General features: G+C 36.1%; 3 protein-coding genes across 5 annotated transcripts; 1 reads left to right on the top strand and 2 right to left on the bottom strand.

The window, feature by feature from the left end:
* Positions 1–746: 746 nt before the first annotated feature.
* Positions 747–8,175, bottom strand: LOC117989975 (G2/mitotic-specific cyclin-B1-like). 2 transcript variants are annotated; one of them, XM_034977393.2, is made up of 8 exons: positions 8,041–8,175; positions 7,899–7,955; positions 7,597–7,799; positions 7,127–7,253; positions 5,381–5,764; positions 4,169–4,291; positions 3,187–3,407; positions 747–2,688 (listed from the first exon to the last, which is right to left on the bottom strand). In XM_034977393.2, exons 2-8 carry the CDS (start codon positions 7,926–7,928, stop codon positions 2,259–2,261), a joined length of 1,518 nt encoding a protein of 505 aa, XP_034833284.1. In that variant the 5' UTR covers positions 7,929–7,955; positions 8,041–8,175; the 3' UTR covers positions 747–2,258. The 2 variants fall into 2 exon arrangements, with proteins under 2 accessions (XP_034833284.1, XP_069362261.1); XM_069506160.1 differs by having other exon boundaries at positions 7,899–7,952; positions 8,041–8,124.
* A 1,504-nt stretch (positions 8,176–9,679) lies between these two features.
* Positions 9,680–22,548, top strand: LOC117987891 (guanylate kinase). 2 transcript variants are annotated; one of them, XM_034974960.2, is made up of 6 exons: positions 9,680–9,912; positions 9,989–10,256; positions 11,292–11,515; positions 12,079–12,186; positions 16,315–16,407; positions 21,986–22,548. In XM_034974960.2, exons 2-5 carry the CDS (start codon positions 10,000–10,002, stop codon positions 16,341–16,343), a joined length of 618 nt encoding a protein of 205 aa, XP_034830851.1. In that variant the 5' UTR covers positions 9,680–9,912; positions 9,989–9,999; the 3' UTR covers positions 16,344–16,407; positions 21,986–22,548. The 2 variants fall into 2 exon arrangements, with proteins under 2 accessions (XP_034830851.1, XP_034830859.1); XM_034974968.2 differs by lacking the exon at positions 16,315–16,407.
* Positions 22,549–23,185: 637 nt separating this feature from the next.
* On the bottom strand, positions 23,186–26,112 carry LOC117987882 (cell division cycle-associated protein 3-like). The gene is made up of 2 exons (XM_034974951.2): positions 25,749–26,112; positions 23,186–24,818 (listed from the first exon to the last, which is right to left on the bottom strand). Exons 1-2 carry the CDS (start codon positions 25,878–25,880, stop codon positions 23,676–23,678), a joined length of 1,275 nt encoding a protein of 424 aa, XP_034830842.1. The 5' UTR covers positions 25,881–26,112; the 3' UTR covers positions 23,186–23,675.
* Positions 26,113–27,346: the final 1,234 nt, after the last annotated feature.

Here is a 27,346-nt window from a genome sequence, read left to right as displayed (position 1 = left end):
GAGTAGCGGAAACTACGCGGAGGGTCGACCCCGTTCAGTTTTGCAGGATATAATCTTACAGTATACGTAATGGCGCATAATATTATATTGAGTATGGAAAAATTCTTCTTATTTTTCTTTATGGCTTTTAGTAGTGCCACACAAAGAAATTGTATTGCAAAAAATCGTAGTTTCATTCGTGTGAATGATTCTGTACTCAGTGTATGCACTACTACGTATTCGATAAAAATATATCATGTAAAAAAACGTGCGATGTTACTGCCGTATGAACGAGATCTTACAAGATTGTGAACATAGTGAACGTACAAAATGACTCCTCACGCGCCATTTTAGCTCTATGGGTCAACTGTCACGTCAAAAGTATGGTTCGCCTTTAAAATAAAGACCAAAATCGTACTTTTTACATGAAATTTGACACAAAAAGTGTAAGAGCGCGTGAGGAGTTAAATTTTACGCGTTATACTCAGCTTTCTGTTCTATACGATGTTTAAATAAACAATTTTGTTCTACTACATTATAATAGCGTGATAAATTAATTTTTATTTTAATGTAGGGATAACGAAGTTCTTACTAGCACGAGCCAATATTTTCATTTAAAAAAATTGTGACTATGACCTACTAATAAACAATCTTAACTGAACACGTATTATAGAATTAAGCCAAACTGAAGAAGAGATCTTAACTTGCAAAAAAAAAGATTCCGACGAATTGAGAACCTCCTCCTTTTTTTGAAGTCGGTTAAAAATGTTATGTAAAACAGAAAACAGTATCAAACAATAGGCACAGTGTGGTGAAACGTTTTTTTTAAATCATGCTTTACAAATATTATATTCTTTATCTAAGAAAATACAACAGAAAAATTAATTTAAAAGAAATTTGTAAAATAAATTGTTTAAATTAGGTAGGTAGTAGGTACATTAATAAACAATATATAATATATAATAAATAAATAATTCATAAATAAACAACGTGGCCAATTTAGGTGTACCATTTGATTTTTGACATCCCTGTTTTAATGGATAATACTCACAACCGTTACCAAAACCGCGCTTTTAATACATTATTTTTCACCTTTCCGCAAATGATGTAAAACTGTGTTTTATCCATAAACTGTCAAATCTTATCGAAGATGAGTTATCCGCATACATACATATTTGCAATAATTTGAAATTGAATATATTTTGTACCTTCGCAAAAAGATAATAATTATAATTTACAATAACTTCATGTGAACATGCAATGGTGCTAATATTTCTACAAATCTCTAAGATAATGACCCTCCTCCAGAACATTTGAAATTACTTTTAGATTTCGAAGAGATTTGCTTACAGCCAATTTAATTAGCAACGTTTGTTTGTGAATTCAAAACTACAAATAAAATATATTATATAAGTCAATATACATCATTATTAATATACATGGCTTATTCGTATTAGTGATTGCATATTTGCAGCAATTGCCAAAATATTTGACTTATATACAAACAAATACGCGACACGCCGTCCACACATGAATCATTCGTGGTCTGTGACATGGAACGCTTACACTTTAGTTACGTATTTTCCTATTCTCTTTCTTTAATGTATCTTTAAAATCTGGTAGGCTTGCGGTAAGGCGTGTTTCATTATTTGCTATGCTATTATAGCAATAGGCAATCATAGCAAACAATTTTGGCAAATATACTCTCCACAGATGGAAGTCATTTGCCAAAATATAGGAAATACGAATAGCCATCAAGCAGGTTGCGAGTGTTAGGGTGATATCTGTAGGAGCATACTTTGATTATGCTCACACTCAATTTTGATTTAAAACAAGACGAAGTGATAACGCTATTATCGTTTTAACAGTGTCTTAAGTCAAAGTGCGCTTTTATAGATCTCAGCATAGTAAAGCTCGTGAAAATAACGATCACATATTCTCAAGTGTTGCTTGTCGATTGTATACATGTACCTAGTGATACCATGAACCTTGTAAACAAATAAATAATTTGAAGTTATTGTATCAATCTGATTGATACTATAACTCAACCGTCAATATTATAGTGATCACTACACATCTAACAATAGTACAATTATCTCTAAAAATTAAAATCTTAAATATAACAGGTACATCTAAAAGAAACCTTAATCAAAAATTGACATTTTATCTTTACATTCACACAAAAAATCTAGCAACCAAACAATCTGGACATTAACATTATACTAGTCATTACATAAAACTATCAAAATCTATCAATTATAATTAATTGGTATAATCATTTAAACTGTGGTCATTTTTAAACTAGTCGGGCTCGGTAAGGGCTTAGGCTTAAGTGTTTCAATCCCAGCTAACTCATATATAGCGCCATTTTTAAGCTGAGGTAGACTCGATACCTTGGCCAACGTAATGTCCAAATATTTATTGTACACTCCTTGGTATTTGGATTTTTCTACATTAATAACGATCTTTGCTATCTCACGCATAATGGGTTCGATGTGTCCCAAGGTGTACTCGGAGTAGTAAGCGAGTGTGGGGGTCCATACCTCTGTTAGTGTTTGATTCGACAGCAGGTACAGGGACAGGCACATGGCTGCAGCGGCCAACTCTGAAGGTCTGTAGTGCGCCATCGAGTATTCCACTAGGCACAAGTCCACGAAATATTTTGCGAGGTGATGATTTTTGGAGTTCCCATGCGCGGCTTTCACAAATCTGGAAAAAATCGAACTATTAGCGAAATAAGTTCGATTATAAGCAAATTTAATATGTAGCGGATAATATTGTGTGTGCAAACATGGGTGTTCTTCACATAATCTGATGGGATGGCAACCAGACACATCTGGAGAGATATAAAGCGGACCAACGACCTCGCGTGGCTTTCTGAGGTACGGAGATGTAACGCCACAAACTTCCTTACTTCCGGGCTACTATTGAAAATTCAAATTCAGGTCAACTAACCTTCTGAGGAAGCTCAAAGGTATCGATCGGCCTGACGAGGCTGTAGCCCAGCTTGGCCAGCATGTCGAGCTCGCAGCGCAGGCAAAGCGTTGTCGATGATAAAGGCGAAGCCAACCATTCGAACTAACCTTCTGAGGAAGCTCAAAGGTATCGGCCTGGCGAGGCTGTAGCCCAGCTTGGCCAGCATGTCGAGCTCGCGGCGCAGGTAAAGCGTTGTCGATGACAAAGGCGAAGCCAACCCTTCGAACTAACCTTCTGAGGAAGCTCAAAGGTATCGGCCTGGCGAGGCTGTAGCCCAGCTTGGCCAGGACGTCGAGCTCGCAACGCAGCACGTCTTCGACGGTGTATGCGTTGTCAGTGATGAAGGTGAAGTCCGACACCTGCGGCACGTACACCTCTTCGTACTTGCTGGCGATGAACATCGCCGTTATTCCGACCAGTTGAAGCCGAGTCTTTGCAACGTTTTTTGCTGCCTGTAAAACATTTAAATATTATTAAGGTACAATTCGCGTGAACTGAATGCAGTCTTGATGGAGGCGCTCTAGTGCCCTTAACCAGTCGGATTAGTAAAATAAGCATCATCATCATGATCAACCCATCGCCGGCTCACTAAAGAGCACGGGTCTCGTCTCAAGAGTGAGAAGGGTCTTGGCCATAGTCTACCACGCTGGCAATGTGCGGATTCGTAGACTTCACACACCTTTGAGAACATTATGGAGAACTCTCAGGCATGCAGGTTTCCTCACGATGTTTTCCTTCACCGTTAAAACAAGTGATATTTAATTACTTAAAACGCACATAACTCTGAAAAGTTACGAGGTGCATACCCGGGATCGAACCCCGACCTCCGTTTAGAAGGCGGACGTCCTAACCACTGAGGCTATCACAGCTAAAAATAAATAAAAACCTGTTTGAGAACGTACAGGAAAAGCACTTTCATACGATACCCCACTTGGTACAGTAATCTTACTTTAAAAGTTGAAACACTAATTATTTGTTCATGGACAAATTTTTATTTTTATTTTTTTGTGACGGAAGCACAAATTCAGTTTTCAGATTATTCCCTTTAACGTCTGCTATAAGACCTACCTACTTGCCAAATGATTCTAGATCAACGGAAAGTACCTTACAGGTTTCTTGAAAGATACGACAGACAGACAGACGGCAACTAAGTGACCCTATAAGGGTTCCTTTTTCCTTTTAAGGTACAGGGCTTTAAAATGATTTTATTTACCTGTAAATAGCGGTCAATTATTCCAACAGTCAAATGGAAAGTCTCTAACTGTAGAGCGAATTGTTTCTGGACTTCAACCAACCAGTCTATCAGTGTGGCTCTCATTTTTCCATTGATTTCAGGCTGCAAATTAACAAGATATCATAATTCTAAATTACACATTTTTGAAATCTACACAAAGACCTTTAATTCTTTTTATACTAAACTGCATTCATTAATTAAGTTTCTTTTCTATACCCAGGTGGAACTCTCAGGCATGCACATTTCCTCACTATGTTTTCCTCCTCTGCTCTGTTAAAAACCAACTGAAATTAAATAGCCTATAATGCACAATAATATACTAACTACTAACTGAAAAGTTAGACATGTATATCTGGGATTGAACCCTCCGAATAAGAGGCCAAGGCCAAGGCCTTATCCACTACTAAGCTATCACCTATAAGTTATCAAAAGTCAAATCTGTACCAGATTTGAACATTAAAATTAAATTTTGTTCCAAGGTGCAAGAATGGGGGACTCACACCAGGGTGCAGCATTGCAAAACTCCCCACTAGGTGAATAGATCAACGAGTACCAGGGAGTCGCTGGATTCGGGAGATCGGGGGTTCGATCCCGGGCAGGCAATAACAAGGAAAACATCGTGAGGAAACCTGCATGCCTAAGGATTCTCCATAATGTTCTCAAAGATGTGTGAAATCTGCGAATACACACTGGGCCAGCTTGGCAGACTAGCCTAAACACTTCTCATTCTGAGAGGAAACCCATGCTCAGGCTGGCAAGCTGGTTGATCATCATGGAATTCATGATGATGATGATGATGATGATGATGATGATGCTGATGATGATGATGATGATGATGAATGTTACAGTGACAATTATCTAGTGGCCCTACCGCGGTTGTTTGACAGCTACAATGTCACGATCGCAGTCATCTCTAATTGGTTAATGCTCGCTCACTATTGGCCACAATGCATTGTTGCAACAAGAATCGCACAAATTCAGCCAATCAGAACAATTGAGATTGTAATAATGATTGATGCAGGTTTTAGACAATCGCCCTACAGATTTGTTGAAACAACTATTCTTTTCTATCCATCTATTTTACCTACAAAATATTTCTCACCCACAGAATGGTAGTTTGAAAATAAAATAGATTGACTCAATGTTGTAATGGACATGGCTCCAACCAACACAAAGTCAATAATAACTAACCTGTTTTGCCAAGAAGTTTTTTTCAATTGCATACTTCTCCTCAAGCTTGGTCAAATATCTGTATATATCCTTAATGTAATCAGTCATAAGCAATGGAGTATTGTTGTCTTTAGCGTCTATGTCTTCTATGTCATTAGGGAGTGCTGGTGTAGGTGATTTCTTTACTTTGGTAATACGCTTTGTTGAAACATTATCACCCAATTTAAGCTTGCCAAGCGATTCTGTGGGTTCTTTGATAGTTGGTTTAGTCGAGCTTTTGGCTTCTACAGCATTCTCCTTAACAGGAACCAGCTTTTTCTTCGCCTTTTCAACTTTCCTTGTCTGTACAAATATATTTACTGACTCTTTTATTTCGTTTAGCTTATTCTGTACATTTGGTGCAGCCTGAAATTTTACACAACAGATATTACTTGGTAAACAAATTGTAGTTCATCTTACATATCTAATTATTTATCTATACGTCTCATCAAATCTAAATATTAATAATCATCAGTAACCTAAATAAATATTTATATTTATATGTAAAATATAAGAGAAAATGAGTTCTGATAAAACTAAAATCTAGTAGAGAGCCAACGCGTGTCAGACTCGATATTTTATAAAAGCTAAAAGTTTCTCTGCATTTTGTCCCTAACACAAGGAGGAACGATCGGCGACTATGAGGATCATGGTGGTTTTGGGAGATAACAGGCAATAAAGGTGTAAAATCGTACGTCAAAGTATAAAGTTTTTTAATATTTTCTTCGACATAGTATTAGAAATCACATCATGCATTGCCAGACGTTTAGTGTTGTGGCAACCCTCTGCCAGAGACACCCTTAAAATTTAGAAGTCTGGCAGGGGGTTGCCACGATACTAAGTATCTGGCAATGCATGTTGTGATTTGTAATACTATTTCTCATATTCATTTAGCCAACATTGAATAAACATTAAATGCAAGCAAGTCCCTTTAGATAATAAGATTGATAGTTTAACTACATAACGCTGCACAAAAGAGCAATGATGAGATCTAGGTCGGAGCGCACTGCCTACAAGATGCCTATTCACACTTGTCTTGAAGGTATTAAAGTTATACTTGACAAGATATTAAATGCAAGCAAGCAAGTCCCTTTAGATAAAAAGATTGATGGTTTAACTACATAATGCTGCAATCCAAACCAGGAATGCAGCCTACCATTAGCCAAACTCTCCACAATGCTAACAGTACAGAAAACAGTATAGTTATTAGATACTAGATTTTTAATTTATCGTGAGATATAAGTATGATTCAATCAAATTTAAGATTGTGTGCACTTGACGACAATCATACATGAGAAATGACGAGGTCTAGGTACTTGCCTACAAGATGTCTATTCACACTTGCCTTAAAGGTATTAAAGTTATACTAGACAAGAAACACAGAAACCAAAAGGGCATTCCACACCTTAGAGATTCATATCAGAAATATTGAGCAGAGATGCTTTGTATGAGTAGATTGGTATTCAACCACATAAGGGTGCCAGCTTTCACTGTATAATCTCTATATTATATAAAAATGAATCGCTGAATGTGTTGCTGACCGCAAATCTCGAGAACAGCTGAACTGATTTCGCTAATTCTTTTTTTATAATATTCCTTGAAGTACGAGGATGGTTCTTATGGAGAGAAAAATTTAAAAAATTCTGAAAAAGAATCGACTGTTAGGCGGTACGAAGTTCGCCGGGGCAGCTAGTATATTATATAGAATAGTTAGTAGAAATATATTACCCTGGTAGATAGTGCCCGAGCTGCAAGTCTGCCGGTGCTTTCTTCTCTCCTAAGAGGTGGTCTCGAAGAAGGCTGAACACTCTTACCAGATAGTCCAGTGTCCACTTTGGATTGGACATGTTTATAGCTGAAATTTAAGATCAGTATATTATGAGATGGCTTGGATAACTATCAACACAAAATTAAGATGGGCAAATCAATTCTATCTCTGAAGGAAATACAGAACTACTTTGCTGTGAAATTGAAACCAATTGGCATGTTTGTAGAAAATTGATATCATAATAGAGTATTGGTGTATCCAAATGGCTCATTGGAACAAGCTAAGAATTTTGAGAAAAAAGTTTTGTATTTTTGTTTCGTGAACTACTTATACAAAAGGCAAATTCGTAGTTGGTTTTTGAAATCATCAAAAAGTTACCGTTGTAATCGAAATGGCGGAATTTAAAAAGAAAGATGTGGGTATAAGTTACCTTCTAACAATTCGACGATCAGATAACTTATTTTCAATCTCGCAGGAAATTTTACCCTTGACTACATTACTAACAGGTTGAGATTGAAAATTTGTGTTTGTGTTTATTTCTCCAAGTGCCCCTCGAATGTTAAGTTCAGAGTGTTTCGTCGGTATTGTAGCGCCAACTTTTTTTGTAGCATACACGTTTTCCTGATCGTAAGCCTGTAGAAAGAATTTCATGAAATTTGATATTGAATTCTTAATACATATGCACAAGATTATTAACTAATTTTCTTTATTTTTTGTACAAAAGATACTTACATTTTGATTCCTCCTGACATGCATCTCCATTTCTCCGATCTGTCCGACGTTCACCTGCTAAACCACGAGAAACGATTAATATCAAGAAAAGCTAGTCAAAGCTGGCATTAAAGGGAAAGACAGTTTTGTTTCTGCTGCTTACTTTATAAAAGTATGCAAATTGCAAATCACAGCTTAATGGCCGAAGTTAACTCCAGAACTCCAGCTTGCCCAAGATTGAAAATAACGACTAAAATTCGTTTTCGGCACGTCCAACGAGTTTTCACTCTTGATACACTCCTTGCGATTGGTCAATATGTAACGAAACGGATATTGTTTAACCACTTAATAAAATTTACTATCAAAATTACTTAACTTATTATAGTAGTGATTTTTGAAATAAGTTTTAATAATCATTTTTATATTTCTTTGTAGTTAAATACTTTATGGTTAATAAAAAACATTAAAAGCTAAAAAGAAATCGCTCAATAGTCTTTTCCTGTAAACAGCTGTGGCCGTAGATAGCGTAATAAAGGTAGATACAGGAACGTTTGATTTCTCATATACACTAAAAAGAGTTACTAATGTGATAAACAGAGACGCAGCTAACCTATTTTTTGTCCCTTATCGTGTAAACTGGTTATTTTCAAGAATACATACAAGGAATGCAACTTTTGTTGCAAAACAAATTTTGAGAATTCGTGGCGTAATTGTATTTATCATTATTTATTTACTTGTTTTCACATAAAAAACGTTTAATACAAATATTGTTGATCGGTTAATACAAATATTGACTACTAAACAATGGTAATAATTGTCGTGTTATTCATCGTTACGTCGTGGTATCGCTATCTCATACGCGATTATACAGTACTTCAACCTACCTTTATTACTCTCTCTACGGCTGTGACCCATAGTTGCATAGTAATCATCTACTTTTTTTACAGACCACAGAGTACATTATGCGCCAGACCTTCTGATTCTGTCGGCGGACCTGGATTGGGCTTACTTGTTGTCGCCACGATGCAAGACAGATTATAATATGCGCATAATAATATGTATATTTTTAACATCTAAGTTTAAGTTTATTGTCAAAGTTTAAATAATATGAAATTAATTGATAAACTTAAGATTTATGAGGAGGGCAAAAGTGGGGCGTCACGAGCATCACGACGCAACATAATTAATTAATACAGTCAGTCAGTGCCCAGTGGTGTTTGGTTGGTCAGAGAGCGTACAAATTGTTTTACTGTAGTAATAATGTTGTGAGTTGTAGTAATAATGTGTCAATAAGACGTGCCAATGTAAAGTTATACAAGTAGGTAACAAATTCGTGTGATTATTATACTTTTCTGGTGTCACTACTCGTATTATTTCGGTTGTACCATACTTGTTTTTTATAGTCTGAGGTTCATTGACGTCTGTTATAATAAATATTCTACAATCTTATTTATAGAATATTTATAGATTTATTATATATTATATTTTGCTTAATTTATTATTTAATGTAGAGTTTCTGTCGATGTCGATTTTTAGTCGCACCAAATAAGACCAAAGAGTATATAATCAGTACGTTTCAGAATCTTGTTTAAAAGAGTCACGAAATCATCACGAAATGGTCTCAAAAGAGTCATCAGTCACGCACCAGTCACCCAAAGAGTTAAGAGGTACCCAGCGAAGAACCCAGAGCCGTAAAACTAGTTTAGAAAACATAGCCTGGTCCTTGTTGTTCCTTGTGAAGCCGCATAGATAATATACTAATATGTGAAATATGTAAAAAGTACTCTGTGATGTGAAGCATCAGCACTCAGCAAGTGTTTACATTTTAATAAATAATTAAGAAGTACCTAGGTACCTATACTTTTTTAGTCTAATTCACGTAGTGTCTAGTGATTATATACTCTTTGGTCTTATTTGGTGCGACTAAAAATCGACATCGACAGAAACTCTACATTAAATAATAAATTAAGCAAAATATAATATATAATAAATCTATAGCCTACCTATATATAATCAACCACGTATTTCCTTAAAGGTTAGACATGCCTATTTTATAAAATATGGATTGGTGTGTTATGCGGCTTCCGGCTAATGAAAGTATTTTTCCTCAGCCTTTGCCACAATGGTGCAAAAAGGTCCTCGACCCTTGGTATTGTGTGGACCTTCGGGTTCTGGGAAAAGCACTTTATTAAAGCGTCTTCTGAAAGAGTTTCCGGATAAATTCGGGTTCAGTGTGTCACACACAACCCGCGGTCCACGACCAGGGGAAAAGAATGGTGTTCACTATCACTTTACTACCAAAGAAGATATGGAAGCGGCTATTGAAAGAGGTGAATTCATAGAAACTGCAACATTCAGTGGAAACATGTATGGAACCAGGTAAATAGATTGTCTGGCCATGTGCTTGTCAACTTTTGGCCTAATGCCAACAAACAACATGTTGTTCATGCTTCAACAAGTCATTGCTTATTAACTGATTGTAATCATCTAAGCAGTGATAACCTAGTGGTTAACCAATCGACAGGTAACAAACTTTAAGATTAACATTAACTCTGATAGCCAAGCTGCTCTTAAAGCCTTGGCTAGATTCTCGTCGACCTCACAACTCATACAAGACTGCCACAAGACTCTGGAAGCACTCGCCATGTCAAACTACATCACCCTAAGGTGGGTCAAAGGACATGATGGAGACCAGGGAAACGAGGCGGCCGACGCACTAGCACGAAAGGCTACGACATTGAAGGTGATCGGGCCAGAACCTATCGTACCCATACCCTTCAGTGAGTATAAAACCTGGTTGCATGAACTAACACTAAAAAAGCATTCCCAACTATGGATAAACACAACAGACTGCAGGCAAGCCAAAGAGGCTTTCCCCAACATAGACAAATGGCAAACTAACAAACTACTCCACCTGGACAGAGGTAAACTTAGGAAGGTGGTGGGACTCATAACGGCCCACTAAACAAACACCTTCGTTTCATTGTAGGTGTCACCGACAGTCCTTTGTTTAGGGCCTGCATGGAGGTCGATGAAACACCGACGCACGTGCTCCTAGAGTACACGAGCGTAGCAGAACAACGCGAACGCCATTTGGGTTCTCCGACCTCACTCCATGAAGCCCTCGGAAACCTGGGCGGTCTACTCGGCTTCTGGAGCAAGCTTGGATGGCTGGAGTGAAGACTTCAGGGGGAGGGGCAATACACGCGCAATAGACGGAAACGTTTAAGTGCGGAAACCAGCCCAGAGATTTTTGTGATTTCCTGGGATAAAAAGTAGCCTATGTCACTCTCCAGGTCTATCTAATACCCATGCTAAAAATCACGTCATACCGTTGCACCATTGCAACGTGATTGAAGGACAAACCAATAAACAAACACACTTTCGCATTTATAATAAGGGTACTGATTTCAGTAAACGTGCAGTAGAAGATGTCCGTCGTACAGGCAAGGTCTGCATTCTTGACATCGAGATTGAAGGCGTGAAACAGATCAAGCGTACGGACTTAGATCCACTGCTTGTATTTGTGATGCCACCGTCTATTGAAGAGTTGGAGAGACGTTTACGAGGCCGTAACACTGAAGATGAAGATGCATTAACAAAGAGGCTTGAAACAGCCCGTCAAGAAATTGTGTATGGTATGATCTATTCTAATCTAACGCGACGCGCGACGCGACGCGACTACACAAATTTCAAACCCCTTTATCACCCCCTTAGGGGTTGAATTTTCAAAAATTCTTTCTTAGCGGATGCCTACATCATAACAACTATCTGCATGCCGAATTTCAGCCCGATCTGTCCAGTTATTTGAGCTGTGCGTTGATAGATCAGTCAGTCACCTTTCCTTTTATATATTTAGACACTTTTATTTATTAGTATAAATTTCCATAAAAAATAAAATAATTTAGCGTTTAAACTATTGTGAGTGATTTCCATTATATATAGTATATTTCTACGGCTATATTACACACAAATCCAGTCGACGTTAGCGCGCCTAGTTTCGAACCCATCCGGTGTCCTTTTTCAAGGGGGTCAGTTCGCGCACGCGCCGCGCTTGAGACTGCGCGCCTCGCGTGCCTCTGCCCGCACAGCCAGTTGGGTTCGAAACTAGTCGGGCTAACGTCGACTGGATACGTGAGTATAGCCGTAGAAATATACTATATATATAAATAAAATAATGTTTCATCCTGTATTATTTCAGGTAGGGAGCCTGGAAACTTTCACATTATCATTGTAAATGCCAAATTGACTAAAGCTTATTCTGAGCTACGCGACTTCATTTTTCAGAATATAGTGGAGAAAGAATCAGGTATGTTGATGCATTTGTTTAAAAATAGTGTTATTTTTAGCATGCTAATTAAAAGCTTCTCCTTTAAAATTATGATAAAACATTTTTGCTCTAAACCCCCCCAAAATATAAAATTTATTATTTAAACTAGTATTTTTTTTATAACACTTTACCAACACACGGCATGAAGTGTTGTTGTTGTGTGTTGCTGAGCATGGCCTAAAGCATTAGTCCAGACCAACATCTGCTCTCATTTGTTGTCATAGCGGCATTATAAAAATACACATTCTGTGAAAATTTCAACTCTACCTATTACAATTCACGAGATACAGCCCGCTGACGGACGGACGAACGGATAGCGGAGGCTTAGTGATAGGTTCCCGTTGGCACACTTCTGGTACGGAACCCTAAAAAATTAAAAAGCTTAATAAGATTAGCATGTCGGTGATGCGACCTTGAGGTTTTACCCGTCCTGAAATCGGCCAACATCCATAAAGATGTTTTCACTTCAAAAAGACTTTTATATAGCTTAGATAACATTCGTAAGTTCAGAGTGCTAATATAATTTGATATACTTGATACAAAATATAATCCGTACAAAATGACTTTTCACGTGCCATTTTCACTCTATGGGTCAACTGTCATGTCAAAAGTATGGTTCGGTTCACCTTTAAAATCGTACAGTACGCGGCAGAAAATATCGTACATCGACCTTTAGAAAGACCTTTAGTGATTTTTTAGAGCGTTGTCCCTGTCGTTGAGACCGACAAAACGTCACATAGGTATGAGTGACAGAGAACGCTCTACAAAGTAGAAATCTCATTCTAAAGGTCGATGTACGTAGGTACAATATTTCTTGCCGGCTACTGTACTTTTTGAAGAGTTGATGTGACGATTGATACATAAGTTAAAATGGCGCGTGAGAGGTAATTTTGTATGCACAATACAAAGCCTGTAACTCATATTATATTATCAAAAACAAATGACCTACTCAGTTAAAAACTATGTAAGGATTTTATGGTGTCAGGGTCTTTTTAAGCTAAAACGTTTTTTGCAACAAATGCCTTACTGCATTTACTTCTGTGTCACGATCGCAATCATCTCTGATTGGTTGATGCTCGCTTACTATTGGCTACAATGCAGGTATTGTTGCAACAAGAATACCATAAATTCAGCCAATCACAACGATTGCGATTGTAATGATGATTGATGCAGTTTTCCCGCAATCGAGGTGCAGGTGTAGAATTAATTGACTTTGGCTGTTTTGTCCCAACAAAAAGTTGTCACTTTATTTTGCAGATAAGATAATATTATGTTGAGTGGCACTCTACTTAACATAAATATTAATAATCTGAAATGTAGGTAGGTACATAACTTTAATGTAAAAGTGTAGAATAGGTCTCGTAAATTAGGTACGTGTCATTATCCAGTTACAACAGTTTGTAGCTACGAAACATTTACGTAAAAACATATTGTTAAAAACTCTGTTTCTGTTAATGTATCAAATAGGCTACTTGACTCATATCTAATTTCGTCCAATAAATGATTATTTATTATAGTATTTTGCTTAAGACAACGAAATATATCAATAACAATTATTAAAAACGCAGGATGGATATATAAATCCAATTTAAAAAAATTCAGTTTTTATTTTTATTTGAAACGCAGAAAACGCTGTCAGCCATGATGTGACGTCTTTAAATATGTAAACAAAGAAATGTCATCCCTATGTCACGCGGGGACTAACGTAGTATCCATATATATAAAATTTAGAGTCCTGACTAACTTATATCTCAATGCACAGCCTAAACAGCTGGTCCTAGATACATGAAATTTGGTGGGTGTGTTCTTTGTAGGTAAAGAGAAGGTATCCACTAGGAAAGGATTTTTTGAAATTCCACCCCTGAGTGGGTTAAATGGAGGTTTGAAATTTATGAAGTCCACGCGGGCGAAGTCACGTGCATAAGCTAGTTTTTATATATTTCTAAAAACTCATAGTAAACGTAAAAAAATATCGTTTTCTCTTTATAAATTGAATAAGTTATTAAGTAAGACTTACAACAAAGTGATCTTTGCAAAAATAAATTTGGGTTGAAGTCGTTAGTCATATAGGATCCCTTTAAGCAAGTCTTTGCGTGTTACGTATATTTATTTCACTGGGCACTCTAATCCACAACTTTCCTGTGGTCTTTATCGATGCGTTTTTTACTTTCTCGGATGATACAATAACGATAATTACTATATTTTTCATGTAAACTAGTATAGAAGTCATGTTTATTAAACTTTGGGAGGTTATGCTGTTGTTTACAAATGCATGACGTCAGAGCACAGATAATCTATCGGCCAAACATGGCCGACCAGTGTTTTCACTTGTCTAAGAAAAATATATTTTTAAATTAAAGTTTTACGGTTATTAGGGCGCAAAAAAATATAGTGTTAATTTTTTTGATATAATAGGACAAATATTGGGGCCAATTCTCTTGTACACAATCTCTAAACTAAACTAAATTAACAGTTCCAAACCTAGTGCTATTCTTTTCCGCAAGCAACATTATGAAAGGGATAGCAATAGATTTAGAGGTGCCATTTTAGTTTAGTTTAGAGATTGTGTACAACGGAATTAGCCACATTGGCACCGATTCTAAGCACAACCTAATTTTAGAGTATTCGCACCTTCTTCTTACTATTGTAATATGAAAAGGACAGAAGCAGTTTGACATTTCTAAATTTAATTTTTAGATGGTAAAACCCGTGATTTTAGCATGCACTCGCGAACCTACTGTTTAAATTTGTATTGTGCACTAAAATTTAGAGTCTTTAAATGTGAAAGTCATGTTCCGTTTCTTTTTTAGCATTAGTAAAAAGAAAAGGATGCAGATACTCTAAATTTAGTTTAGAGAGAGACTAGAGAATCGGGGCCATTAACCATTTAAGACCAACTTAAAAAAAGAGTCAAGTAGCCTATTGCGTTTGCATTGTCATAGAAACTCCTTTGACTCAATTAAATCTTGAACTCAGTTGAAGAATTTATACAATTTTCATCTGCAGGGCGAACGAAAATTCAACAAAACAATATTCACATGTTTAATGGTGCATTTTTTGTGCAAACTAACGGTAATATACCCAAATTAGTACGAGCAGGTTAAACATTAACCTCAAAATAAATAACGTAGTTTTGATTTTTGGCACAAGTGTCCTTTAGGAACTTAGAAGTATATCCTCAAAAGTCCCTACCCCTAGGAATTCGGCTTCCCCCCTTTTCATTTTTGCATAAATCGCCTGGGCTAAACGTGGATTTCATATGAAAGACTAAATAAATAAATAAAATAGATATTCTCTGATACAATAGTTATACATCATATATTACTAACTAACCGTATTACCAATTTCTTATTTCCTATTATTTAATTACCCTATCCTACATATGTATTTATTCTAAAAATTGGTAACACCAGCAATTTACACTTTACAGATCAGGTTGTCCTCTTTGGACATAGGCCTCCTCTAGACTTCTCCATTTTTAGGGTTCCGTACCTCAAAAGGAAAAACGGAACCCTTATAGGATCACTGTTGTCTGTCTGTCTGTCTGTCAGGAAACCTATAAGGTACTTCCCGTTGACCTAGAATCATGAAATTTGGCAGGAAGGTAGGTCTTATAACAGACATAAGGGGAAAAATCTGAAATCTGTGAATTTGTGGTTACATCACACGAAAAAGATTAAAATGTGTTCATGATCAAATATTGCTATTTTCAATTTTCAATACCAAGTGGGGTATCATATGTAAGGGCTTTACTTGTACATTCTTAAACAGATTTTTATTTATTTTTAGGCGTAATAGTTTTTGATTTACCGTGCCCAATGTTGATAAAATACGATTGTAGTACGGAACCATAAATGCGCGAGTCTGACTCGCACTTGGCCGGTTTTCCCTATCTAGCGCCATGTATGAAAGACTAACACAACTTTAATTATCACTTTGTTAAGTCTAGCTAATATGTATATTATTTTGTGACTACTTTTTTAACATGAACAATTTAGAATGTGGCCACTGCAGGCCATTTAGATAGAACATTGTTTAGGTACTTGTTTTCCTTGTGATTAATATGTTTGGATTTTTATAACATTGTGCATTGGTAATTTATTTCAGGACCAGGTGCACCACAGGCACAGGAGTGAACAGCATGCGTGCCAATTGCTACTAATTAACAAAAATGCTTGTTTACCCTGTCATTCTCCGATTGTAAGGGTGTTTGTACAATCATTCATGTTCGATTCGTTTTTGTAAAAATACGATTCGTAGTGGCCCTCATACAAAATGTACGTACACTTGTGCACTAATTTGATTCGTATTTATACGGTTCCGTCAAAATACGAGTCAAATTAGTGCACAAGTGTACGTAAATTTTGTATGACGGCAACTACGAATCGTACTTTTACGAAAACTAATCGAATTCATATTCGATTAGTTTTCGTATGCATACGTATGTTTGTTTAACGTATGTTTTATATGCAACGCTCTAAGGCTTAACGCGTATTGCGACAGAGGAGTTGCTAAGTGCAGCATCGTGTCATTTATAAAACTTTAAATAAACCGAAGTCTTCTACGTAATATATTTTGCGCAAACACTTTTGTTGGTCGTGATTCTTCTTTCCTTCACACCAAGATACACACATAGTGGAGATAAAGTCAAGTTTACTTTAAAAAACTTTAGTAAAACGTATCGATCCGCAGCCGCGCCAATATGCATTGAGCCTAGCACTTGTTGTTTGTTTTGTGTCTTATTCTTATAATTGGTAAACATTTTTGACTGACTTTGAGACACGTGTTTTAAATTTTATGAACAGAATGAATTAATTTTTGTTTGTAATTTTGAATAGACACAACAAAACATACCTACATAAAAGTAATATTTTTCATTTTGTGAAATAATTATTTTATTCTTATAAAAAAATATAATCTCAGGTAGGTAATATTAATAATTAAGTTCAAAAATGCATAATTTTAAATCACGACTTGCTTTTATTTAAGTAAGAAAATAACATTCGCATTCCATTAATATTAGAAGTCATTCATTTATTAAGCACTAGATGATGCCCGCGACTTCGTCCGCGTGGATTTAGGTTTTCAAAAATCTCGTGGGAACTCTTTGATTTCCCGGGATAAAAGCCTATGTCCATCCCCGGGATGCAAGCTATCTCTGTACCAAATTTCGTCAAAATCGGTTGAACGGATGGGCGTGAAAGGCTAGCTAGCTAGACAGACAGACAAACACATTTTTGCATTTATAATATTAGTATGGATATGGATTATTACATCTAAAAAATACAACTCCTGTTATGATGTTTTGTAACCTTCAAAAATAAATTTGTTATATACTTTATAAGCTCTGTTTACACTTTGGCACAATGTGTAATCTGTAACATTTGATTGGAGACAAGACTAATAAAATGTGACAGTTGACACAGAGCAAATATGGTGAGTAAGTTCTCAAAATTATGCATTATATAAGCCAAGTATAAGCAGTGGCTAGATATTTTTATTAGTAAGGGCAAATGCAAATCTATGACTATTGTATTAAAGCCATGTAACAAGCAGTTCAAGACAACATTCAGAAACTTTTACATACTTCATGCTATGGCCGGTACAGATAGAACGAACAAGGGTAAGCTATAGGATGGTTTTAATAGTGAGTTTCGACAAACACCACACGCTTTATCGCCTTCGCTTGTCGTGTCCCTAAGCGGATACGTACTCATACTATCCGAGTCCGTGAACATATGGATATAAAAAACTCTGAGCGAACTCGGATATTGCTTACGCAATAATCCGATCTCTGGTCCAAATCCAAGCTAATTCACTTATATCCGATTTGAATCCGAGGCACATCCAAGGTATTCTCACGGATGATGAAGAGAACTCGGATGACGGAAGTCGGATCTAGCGTGTAAGCTACCATACAAATAGTTTTATGACTAATCTACTAAGCGGATTCGGATCGCATGCAGTGCGTAATCGCCCTAAGACTGAACATTACCAAATCTAATGTACCGACGCGCGGCGGAACGCAGCTGAAAAAGAACGAAGACTAATATGGAACAAGCTCGTTCGCTATCATTCTTTATCGCCTTGTTCGCTATCGCCTTGGCTGCCCCTCGTTCGCTGTCTGTACTAGAGACTGTACCCGACCTTAGTAAATACTGTCTGTCGTTGGTGCCTGTTCGTTTGTACAGTACTCGGCAGAAAGTAATGTACATCGGCCTTTAGATTAACATTTCGGCTTTGTAGAGCGTTGTCTATGTCACTCATACCTATATGACGTTTTGTCGCGACAATGCTCTACAAATCTGCTATCTCCTTCTAAAGGTCGATGTACATTACTTTCTGCCGCGTACTGTAGTTTGTACATTGTATTTCACATCAGAGATTTCTCTGATGTGAAATAAATAACAGGTCTTGGTTCGGTTTTGATATTTGTGTACAATAGAATACACACCATTGACGTTTTCCCTCGAATTTTCTCTTTCTATAATATTAGGATGATATACCTTCATAATTAAGAAGTGGTAAATATAAAAGTGTTCCTATTTATTAATGCCCCAATTTCTATATTACAACAATATTATTGAGTACAAAACTATCGCCTTACACGTCATTATAAATTAAATCTCTACTTATTTTTTAAAACGTACCTACACACTGTTCATAGGTGGTTTTATATTATTTTAGTAACATTAATTACATAAAGCCATGTTTTCACTGAGAAACAATGTTTCGGTTACACAGTTTCTGAAACATCACGGTCAACCAGGTTTCGGAAATTCTGCCATCCACATTTGTTTAGGTCACGTAGTGTTGTTGTGTGGTGCCTACATTTTTTTCTCAAACATTTCTATGAATTTAAAAACAGTTTCGACGTCCCACACTACAGCCATGTTTAAAAACAAATGAAACACGCGTCCACGCTCGCATGCACCTCTTGCGCAACTGATTTGTTTCTGTGCTGCCCGCTTGCGATGGGGAAACATTCCAATAAACACTGTGTTTACAGAAACAGAGTTTATAGACAATATTGTTTCTCAGTGAATACATGGCTTTATTATACTTTTCGCATTGGTAGAAAATGTTGTATCGCATTTATATATGTATAGGCATATACTGCGGGCTAATACATACTGGCTTAAAACCCATAAAATTATTGACACCTTTTATGTACCTGCGTAGAAATATTTATCGCTAAATAATTTTAAATACATGCTTACCGTACCTACATGCAAGTATGTACATGCGAACCGTAGCTTAGCGGTCAGAGCGTCGCGCGATCCCACGAGACACTGCGGGTTCGAATCCTGCCGGTCCGTAATTTTTGATATGTATTTAAAATTATTTAGAAATTTCCTTGAAGTGTAGGTAAAACACTATAAAAATTATAAAATATCGATCGCGTTACTCGCTTAAACTTTAAATCTCCTTTGCACATTAAGTAGTTGTTAAGGATTTTATCCCGGTTAAACCTAGTAAGAATTAAATACAAAAGTACATAGCTGATATTATGTGAAGTATGATTTTTGTTAAAACATACTGTTGCAATATTGCACACCTTCGGCACTTAAAAGTTCTCAAAAGTTCCGTATATTTTGATTGATTTTTATGATTGAAAATGGTTTGCGTTTTAACATTGTTGATGCAATGCAATCGTGGGACTGTAGCAGAATAAAAAAACTTTTTTTACATTTTGTGCGATTAATTAAAAAAAAACTTTTATTTTACGGGAGTGTAAATTAGGAATAGTGTAGTTTAGCTGTTAAAAAAAAGCCAGACTAAAATTTTATTGCCGACTTTTATTTAGTTAAATTATATTGAAGTGCCAAAGGATATTTACATTAATTAGTAGGCACCTCCTGTAGTATAAAATGTCACAAAAGTAATTTTTGTTTCATGCAATCTATTTAACGTTCAGCTAGCTATTAACCCTAACACGATGATCATCTTAAATTAGTGCATATAATATTATGAGTAACTGATAAAATATAATACATAAATTAAGATTAAGTAATCAAAGCGCGAATTTAGTTCTATTATTCGTTAATAGCTTCCGAGACGGTCAGGCTTGGAACCAAGCATTTTGACCGTTTACAAAGTTAGCTTGATGCTCGAGTCAAGCATTTCCATGCTTGACGCGTGATTGATGCGATTTCATATTTTTGCTTTACGCGACGTTCGGACAGTCTATATGAGAAAAGTGACGTTTGCTTAATCAAGCGGCTTCACGGGCGCATCAAGCAGCTTGATTATTAGCTTGATGATTATTATAGCAAAACAAATCAATGTGCTTGACGTTAAACCGCTTGACCGTCACGGAAGTTCTTTAAAGATCTTCGCTATACCTACCTTATCCGCGGAATGAAGTTAAAAGAGCGCTCTCTGTTTGGCTCTATCATTTGTATGGGTACGTAACAGAGAGAGCGCTATAAGTACTAACTTATCCGCGGAATGAAGTTAGGTATGGCGCACTCTCTGTTTCTTTATGGGATGAGGGCTATATTAACTTCACGCATTGCCAGACACTTAATATGGTGGCAACCCCCCTGCCAGTCATTTTTAAAGTTTAATAAATTATTAACGTTTAAGGATGTCTGGCAGGGTTTCCCACGACACTAAGTATCTGGCAATGCATGACGTAATTGCTAATACTACTCCGAAGAAAATATGAAAGAATTCGAACCTGTTATCTCCCAAAGCCACCAAGAGCCAAACAAACATCAAAATAATCGTTCCTCATAGTGTTGGGGATAATACGTAGAAAAACTTTCAGCTTTTATAATATAAGCAAGATCTGGCAAGCGCTGGCTCTCTCTATTAGCAGGTGGAGCAAAACCGCATTAGAATGTAAATATGGTAGAAGCACAGATTAGCAAAGAACATTTATCGTAGAACTAAATTCGCCTTTCATGCAAGTGTAGAAATGTTAATCGATCGTATTTGTCACTCGTTTATTAAATCTCCTTGCACAATTTAGGATTTTATGGCGGAAACCTTATATTGTTGTATACTAGACTTATTTTGACGACCTCCCTGACGCAGTGGTAAGTGCTGTGGTTTTATTAGTGGGAGGTCCCGGGTTCGATTCCTGGCAGGGGTTTGGAATTTTTTAATTTCTAAATTTCTGGTCTGGTGGGAAGCTTCGGCCGTGGCTAGTTACCACCCTACCGGCAAAGCCGTGCCACCAACCGATTTAGCGTTTCGGTACGATGCCGTGTAGAAATCAAATTGGCATGGGTTTGATAAAAACTGCCATTCCCGTTCCAGCGGGGTGATTCGCTAACCAGTGAAGCAGCAATGTAGAACCAACCAACTTCGGTGGCTATCATTCAGTGTTAGACACTGAGTTAGCGAATCACCTAGCAGGTTAGCCCGCTTCCATCTTAGACTGCATCATCACTTACTACCAGATGAGCTTGCAGCCAAGCGCTAACTTGTATCTGGATTTAAAAAAAACTCAACTATCCTTGAAAATTATATATTTGCGTAGATTTGGGTTTTCGGTTAAAAATAAAGTAATAACTAAGTACTTACCCATTTTCGAAAACTGAACTCGAGCGGAGCCAGGGTGGGTCAGCTAGTGTTAAATATTTATTAATTACTAGCGGCCCGCCCTGACTTCGCCCGGTTTTTAATATTTATGTACACAATTTATATAGCCTGGATGTACCTGTTAAATAGTGAAAGAATTTCTCAAATACCTATTTTACACATAAACTCGCAAATTATCATATAACCTAGTATAGATTATTATTTGAACAACTGTTTTATGTTTTAGCCCTTCGTGGTCTGTAAGGAGTTGATGAATAATATTACAAGTCTGCGCTGCCCAGTTGATTGTACTTATCAGTGAAAATACTTTAACTTTTCTTTTGTATACAAATCATAACACCTAATAAAACTATTTTTGTGTGTAATGGTATGGTAGGTAAATAAATACAATTATTTAATATTGTGACTTGAAATAATAATAATGTTTTTCTGATTTCTAAACCATTCCGTCAATTGTTTTGTTATGACTTGCTATTTCATTAACGCTTTTTTAATATTCAACAGTCAATTTAAATTGATTGCTATAAAGAAGTAATAGGTACTAGGTTTAAAAGATGTTATATTATTTAAACTATTATGAATAGTAAATATTTATAGTCGGACCACAAAAACTTAAGAAGCGGTTTCAAGTTTCAAATGATGTTAATTAAACACGTGCGTTGTAAGAATCAAACGGTTTCGCGTCTGAAGTTTTTGTAAAAAGACAGTAAAAATAAGTCTATGTAATATTATAATACTACCATTATCTGTTAGATTAAGTATTTGTGTGAATTAAATGTTGTAGAAAAATCTTGTTTTATTTTGACCCAATTTTTTATAATTATTTAAAAAAAATGGTATGTGTGTATAGTACGCGACAGGTCGAGATGGCAAACGGGGAGGGAACGCCCTGCACACCCCCCGCATTAAGTCGGTGTGGGCGTGCGGATCGTTTCCCCGATTGCCATCCTGACTTGGCGCGTACTATAGTGCTATTGTGGTAAACGATGACATTAGATTCTTACTTATTCGCGGAATGAAGATAGTATAGCGCGCATACAAATGATAGGGCCAAACAAAGAGCGCGCTATACTACTTTCATTCCGCGGATAGGGTACTGAGCGATTGTGTACAATTTCAGAATATTTGATCTTTGATCAGTAACTTTTTATCAAACGTCAAAACGCGCACTTTGCGATATTCTATGAAATACTGGTTTGTAACGTATCATAATGACGTACTTTTTAGTTTAGATAATTTAAAATGGGTATAACAAAGGACTTGGATTATACGTATTTTGGAAGACCCGCTATCTAATAATCACAGAAATAATTTATTTTTGATAATAATATAATATGCATAGGCAGTAGGTATGTAGGATTAATCTTATAAGTTGTCGTAAGTATAACTTAAGCGTAGGTATTAATAAAATTAAATAAATATGTAATTGTAGGGTAAAATATTTATTGTGGATACTGGATAACCATTACAACTAATACACAGTTAATAATTTTAGTAATTTCACAAAATTAATTAATGATTACAGTTATAATTAATTATGAAAATACAGTTTAGTTGATGTCAAATGTATTTATTTGTACTAATTGTCTTACTTATTTAAGCCTTAGTACGAAAATGCATAAAGAATGTTACCTACTGTTAAAAATTTTGAGTATTCAATCTGTATTATTGTGTTAAATTTTAAAACAGAAACTCATTTTTAAGTTTTTAACTTCTATTAGACTTCCAAAAAAGAGGTTTCATTTGGGTGCCTATTTTGATCTATATTATTAGATCAATTTTATTATTATTGCTATCATTAAGATGAATCAGAAAATTCTTCCAAAAGAGAAATGCTTACAATTTACTTAGAAGAATACATTAAATTGAGTTTTTAAGTTTTTTCAAAAAGTATATTGACCTATCAAAAACAAATTTCACAGTACAATACTATTATCTTTGTCCCATTTGTCTCGGTGAGAGTGTGGTGGAGTGTTCTCGCAGTCACCACTAATAGCAGGTTTAGTTGCATTCTTCAGTGATACACTGCTTCCTGAGTGACCATACTTGGGTTGATTGATCAAAGACTTCAATCTTGGAATATGAGAAACTCTTTTTTGTAACTTGTCTTTATTTTTGGTATCGTACAAAGTATTACTTGATTTGGATCTATGAGCTGCATCATTTTTATTTTTCATGCATGATAATGGAGTTCTAGGTCCACTGCTGCTTGCTGACTTAGATTTTTTAGGTGTATCATTTAGAGAGTCAGATTCGTCCTCATAAATAAGAATACCTTCAGAGTACTTGTCTGGAACATTGCTTTGTCTGAGTTCAGTGTTTGTGTTTTGTAATGCTTTAATCAATGAATTATCTGACATTTCCTCAACATTACCATCACCAAGTGTGTCTTCCTTTTTGGCAACAATAATTGGAGTTCTTTCAATACCTATAGATGGAGACCTAGGGTCCTCTGTGATAATTTTAAACAAAGGAATATTTTTGACATTCTCGGATATCTGTATACATTCATCAACAGTTTCAATTTCCCCATTGTATTCCTGTGACTTTTCTTTTTCAGTTTTCACATATTCAAAATCAGTTTCCAACAGTGTGGTAGGCTTAGATGACAACTCATTTTCAATGACTTCATTGGAAGCAGTTGATGATCCTAATGGCTCATCTGTTTCCTTAAGTGTGTCATTAAGAGCCAAGTCAATGAATTTATCATATAATTTTTTAGGAAGTACTAAATCTGGACTTTCTTGTTCTACTTCAAAAGAAGAATCATAAGTGTTATTGTCAATACTATCATTATTAAGACATGGGCTTCCACAAGTATTGTCCTCAAGTTTATGGAGTCTTTTTTTTGTGTCTTCGTCAATATTATTTGTTATAACTATAGGAGTCCTTTCAAAGTCATGTGTTGGGGACCGAGGATCGTAGGACTGCAAATGATTTTTTATAACTGCGGATAGAATTGGGTTATTATGAATAAGTTTTCCTTCTGCTGTATTACTTTCAAATGTTTTTCTCAGGTCAACATTCTTAGTTATATTATGCTTTGCACCATTTTTATTCTGTAAATAAGATAAAAAAATAAAATGAGTCTTTAATTTACAATTTAATTACCTAGAAATTATTGGTTTAATCTCTTTAGTTAGATAATAAGGGCCATAGTCATTGACTTATATATTACTTTGTATGGGGTTATTGAAAAAAAACAAAATGGCACCAACTCATTGGAGCTTATGCACCAATGCAACCTCAGTGACATCTGGATTTTAAACGGGTTGTTCATTAGTATCAAAGAGGTGGCACTGATTTATTTGGTTTCTAAACTGTGATAAATTTGTTCGCTTGACCATATCTTGTCATCTATATCCATGGCCATAGTTTAGAGATTGCTGTTGTAGGAGAGACAAATTACAATTTATTCTATGTATAAATAACTAAATTAAATTAGGTCGAAAATCTAAATTGACTTCAGACATGCCATTTTAGTCAAATGCACCAGTACAACAGGCTTTATAGTATAGGTACTGCTATATTTAGATTTTCTCTATTATAAAACTGGCATTGAGGGGTGCAAAAGTTACACCATATTTTTAGTAGTTATCCTAATTCCTAATAATACCTATTATAATATTATAAATGTGAAAGTGTGGATGTTTGTTACTCAATCACGCAAAAACTACTGGACGGATTTGGCTGAAATTTGGAATGGAAATAGATTATTCCCTGGATTAAAACATAGACTACTTTTTATCCCGGAAAATCAAAGAGTTCCCGCAGGATTTTGAAAAACGTAAATCCACGCGGACGAAGTCACGGGCATCAGCTAGTTATAAAATATGTATTTAGAAGTACTATTAAAAAGAAGTTACTATTTAGATACTGAATCTGAAATTAATACTTCCAGATTCTAAATTGGGAAGAACAAGTGATTCCTTAGTAATAAGTCTAATAACTGGCTACCTATTTATAGCGTTTCCTTATTGAATACGAACCTGCAGTGGAGTCCGAGTTATTTCAGGCGTAGGAGAACGAGGATCCGGATTGCTGCTTACGTCCTTGTCGAATTCGTTGTTTTGGGAAACTGCAGCTGTCTCTGTACTTGATTTACTCGTATTACTTCCCATAGCTACTTTATTTATTTTAGATTATTATTCAAATCGTGTGAATACATGTCAATGAAACATTTTCTTTAAAAAAATCCTAATAAATATACAATAAATTAAAACTAACTATTTTCAAGAGATTTTAACTTTTTTGCAACACAACCCAAAACAGCTAACGGCTGAATCTGTCAAAATTCATTTCCAATTTTAAAAAGGCGGTTAAAAAATGTATGCCATAGACAAGAATTTTGTTTTATTTCATTCGATACCTACTGGACCAGACTTTGTACCTAAGCCATAAGTATCTACAGACGCGACAACTTGTCGGGTACCAACTTGCACGTGATTGGTGGAATTTCACGAACCACAGAAGAAACATTTACAAAGCAAAAGAGCGCGGTAAAGTCAATTTGGCGGTGTTAACCGACCTATTTTTATACATGTAACTACAATTGTAAAATGTTTCTTGTAAACAGTCAGCAGGATTTACTCAAAGGTATCCTATTCTATCTTAGCATTTTTTTCTCAGGTAGACACTGTAACACGTTTGTCCAGCTCCCACGGCGGCATACAGCAACAGATTTAGGAAACCACCGCCAGCCTACGGGGCATCGTATTCGACATCTTGTACCCTCGCTTAGTTCTAAGCTGTAGTCAGTATGCGGCCTCTGCAGCTTACTTTACCAACAGTTGGTAGCGTGAGCTGTGAAGGGCTTGCACGAGTTTCTAGCTAAAACACTAACTATTTAACTAGGTAAATATACCTAACAAACAATAATTTACAAAAAAAAACAGTTAAATTATACATCGACCTAATATTTTCACACCTAGGTATATGGCGCGGGATTCACTGGCGAACCAATGGCATGGTTTTGAGAGACATCCTCGCCGTCGCGCTTCAATTCGTACCACCAAAATAAAGATCGATAAAAAATAAATATAATACAGACAGACAGGTCGACATGGCAATCGGGGTATGAGGCGGGGCGTCCCCACCCCGATTATACTTAATATACATAGAACTCGTACAGAACAGTAGGTAGGTATATAGTTCTATGTATAGGCCATAATATCTGTTTGATCAGCCTGAGCTCGCTTAAAGTTGAGGCTTCTCCGACTGAAGATGCTCAAATGCATAAGAAACTTTTACCTTGTGGTCTTATTAGAGCACTGTAAGAGCCTTATCAATTTTGAAACATGATTCAATATAAATCCCGGAAGATTCAACCTGGTCAAGCCAATTGTTGGTCAATTATTGTAATATGAGCTTCATGAGCAACCCATCGCCGGATCACTACAGAACACGGGTCTCCTCTCCGAGTGAGAAGGGTGTTGGCCATAGTGTACCACGCCAACACACACCTTTGAGAAATTGTGGAGAACTATCAGGCATCCAGGTTTCCTCACGATGTTTTCCTTCACCCTTGCGCTCACCTGATGGCAGGCGGGGACATTACGTACTTACTTACGATTTACGATGAACATTT

The sequence above is a fragment of the Maniola hyperantus genome, chromosome 2 (assembly GCF_902806685.2).
Source record: "Maniola hyperantus chromosome 2, iAphHyp1.2, whole genome shotgun sequence".
Classification (NCBI taxonomy): Eukaryota; Metazoa; Arthropoda; class Insecta; order Lepidoptera; family Nymphalidae; genus Maniola; species Maniola hyperantus.
Note: the sequence above shows the minus strand (reverse complement) of the source record. Positions and strands in the feature narration are given on the sequence as shown.

Excerpts from the sequence above, each read along its gene's own strand:
- LOC117989975 (XM_034977393.2), bottom strand. The coding sequence starts at position 7,928 with ATGGAGATGCATGTCAGGAGGAATCAAAAT. Across the intron at positions 7,800-7,898 it reads ATGTCAGGAGGAATCAAAAT|GCTTACGATCAGGAAAACGT; the intron begins GTAAGTATCTTT and ends TTCTTTCTACAG. Across the intron at positions 5,765-7,126 it reads CTCGGGCACTATCTACCAGG|GCTGCACCAAATGTACAGAA; the intron begins GTAATATATTTC and ends GTAAAATTTCAG.
- LOC117987891 (XM_034974960.2), top strand. The coding sequence starts at position 10,000 with ATGGTGCAAAAAGGTCCTCGACCCTTGGTATTGTGTGGACCTTCGGGT. Across the intron at positions 11,516-12,078 it reads CCGTCAAGAAATTGTGTATG|GTAGGGAGCCTGGAAACTTT; the intron begins GTATGATCTATT and ends GTATTATTTCAG. Across the intron at positions 12,187-16,314 it reads TATAGTGGAGAAAGAATCAG|GACCAGGTGCACCACAGGCA; the intron begins GTATGTTGATGC and ends AATTTATTTCAG.
- LOC117987882 (XM_034974951.2), bottom strand. The coding sequence starts at position 25,880 with ATGGGAAGTAATACGAGTAAATCAAGTACAGAGACAGCTGCAGTTTCC. Across the intron at positions 24,819-25,748 it reads TAACTCGGACTCCACTGCAG|AATAAAAATGGTGCAAAGCA; the intron begins GTTCGTATTCAA and ends TCTTATTTACAG.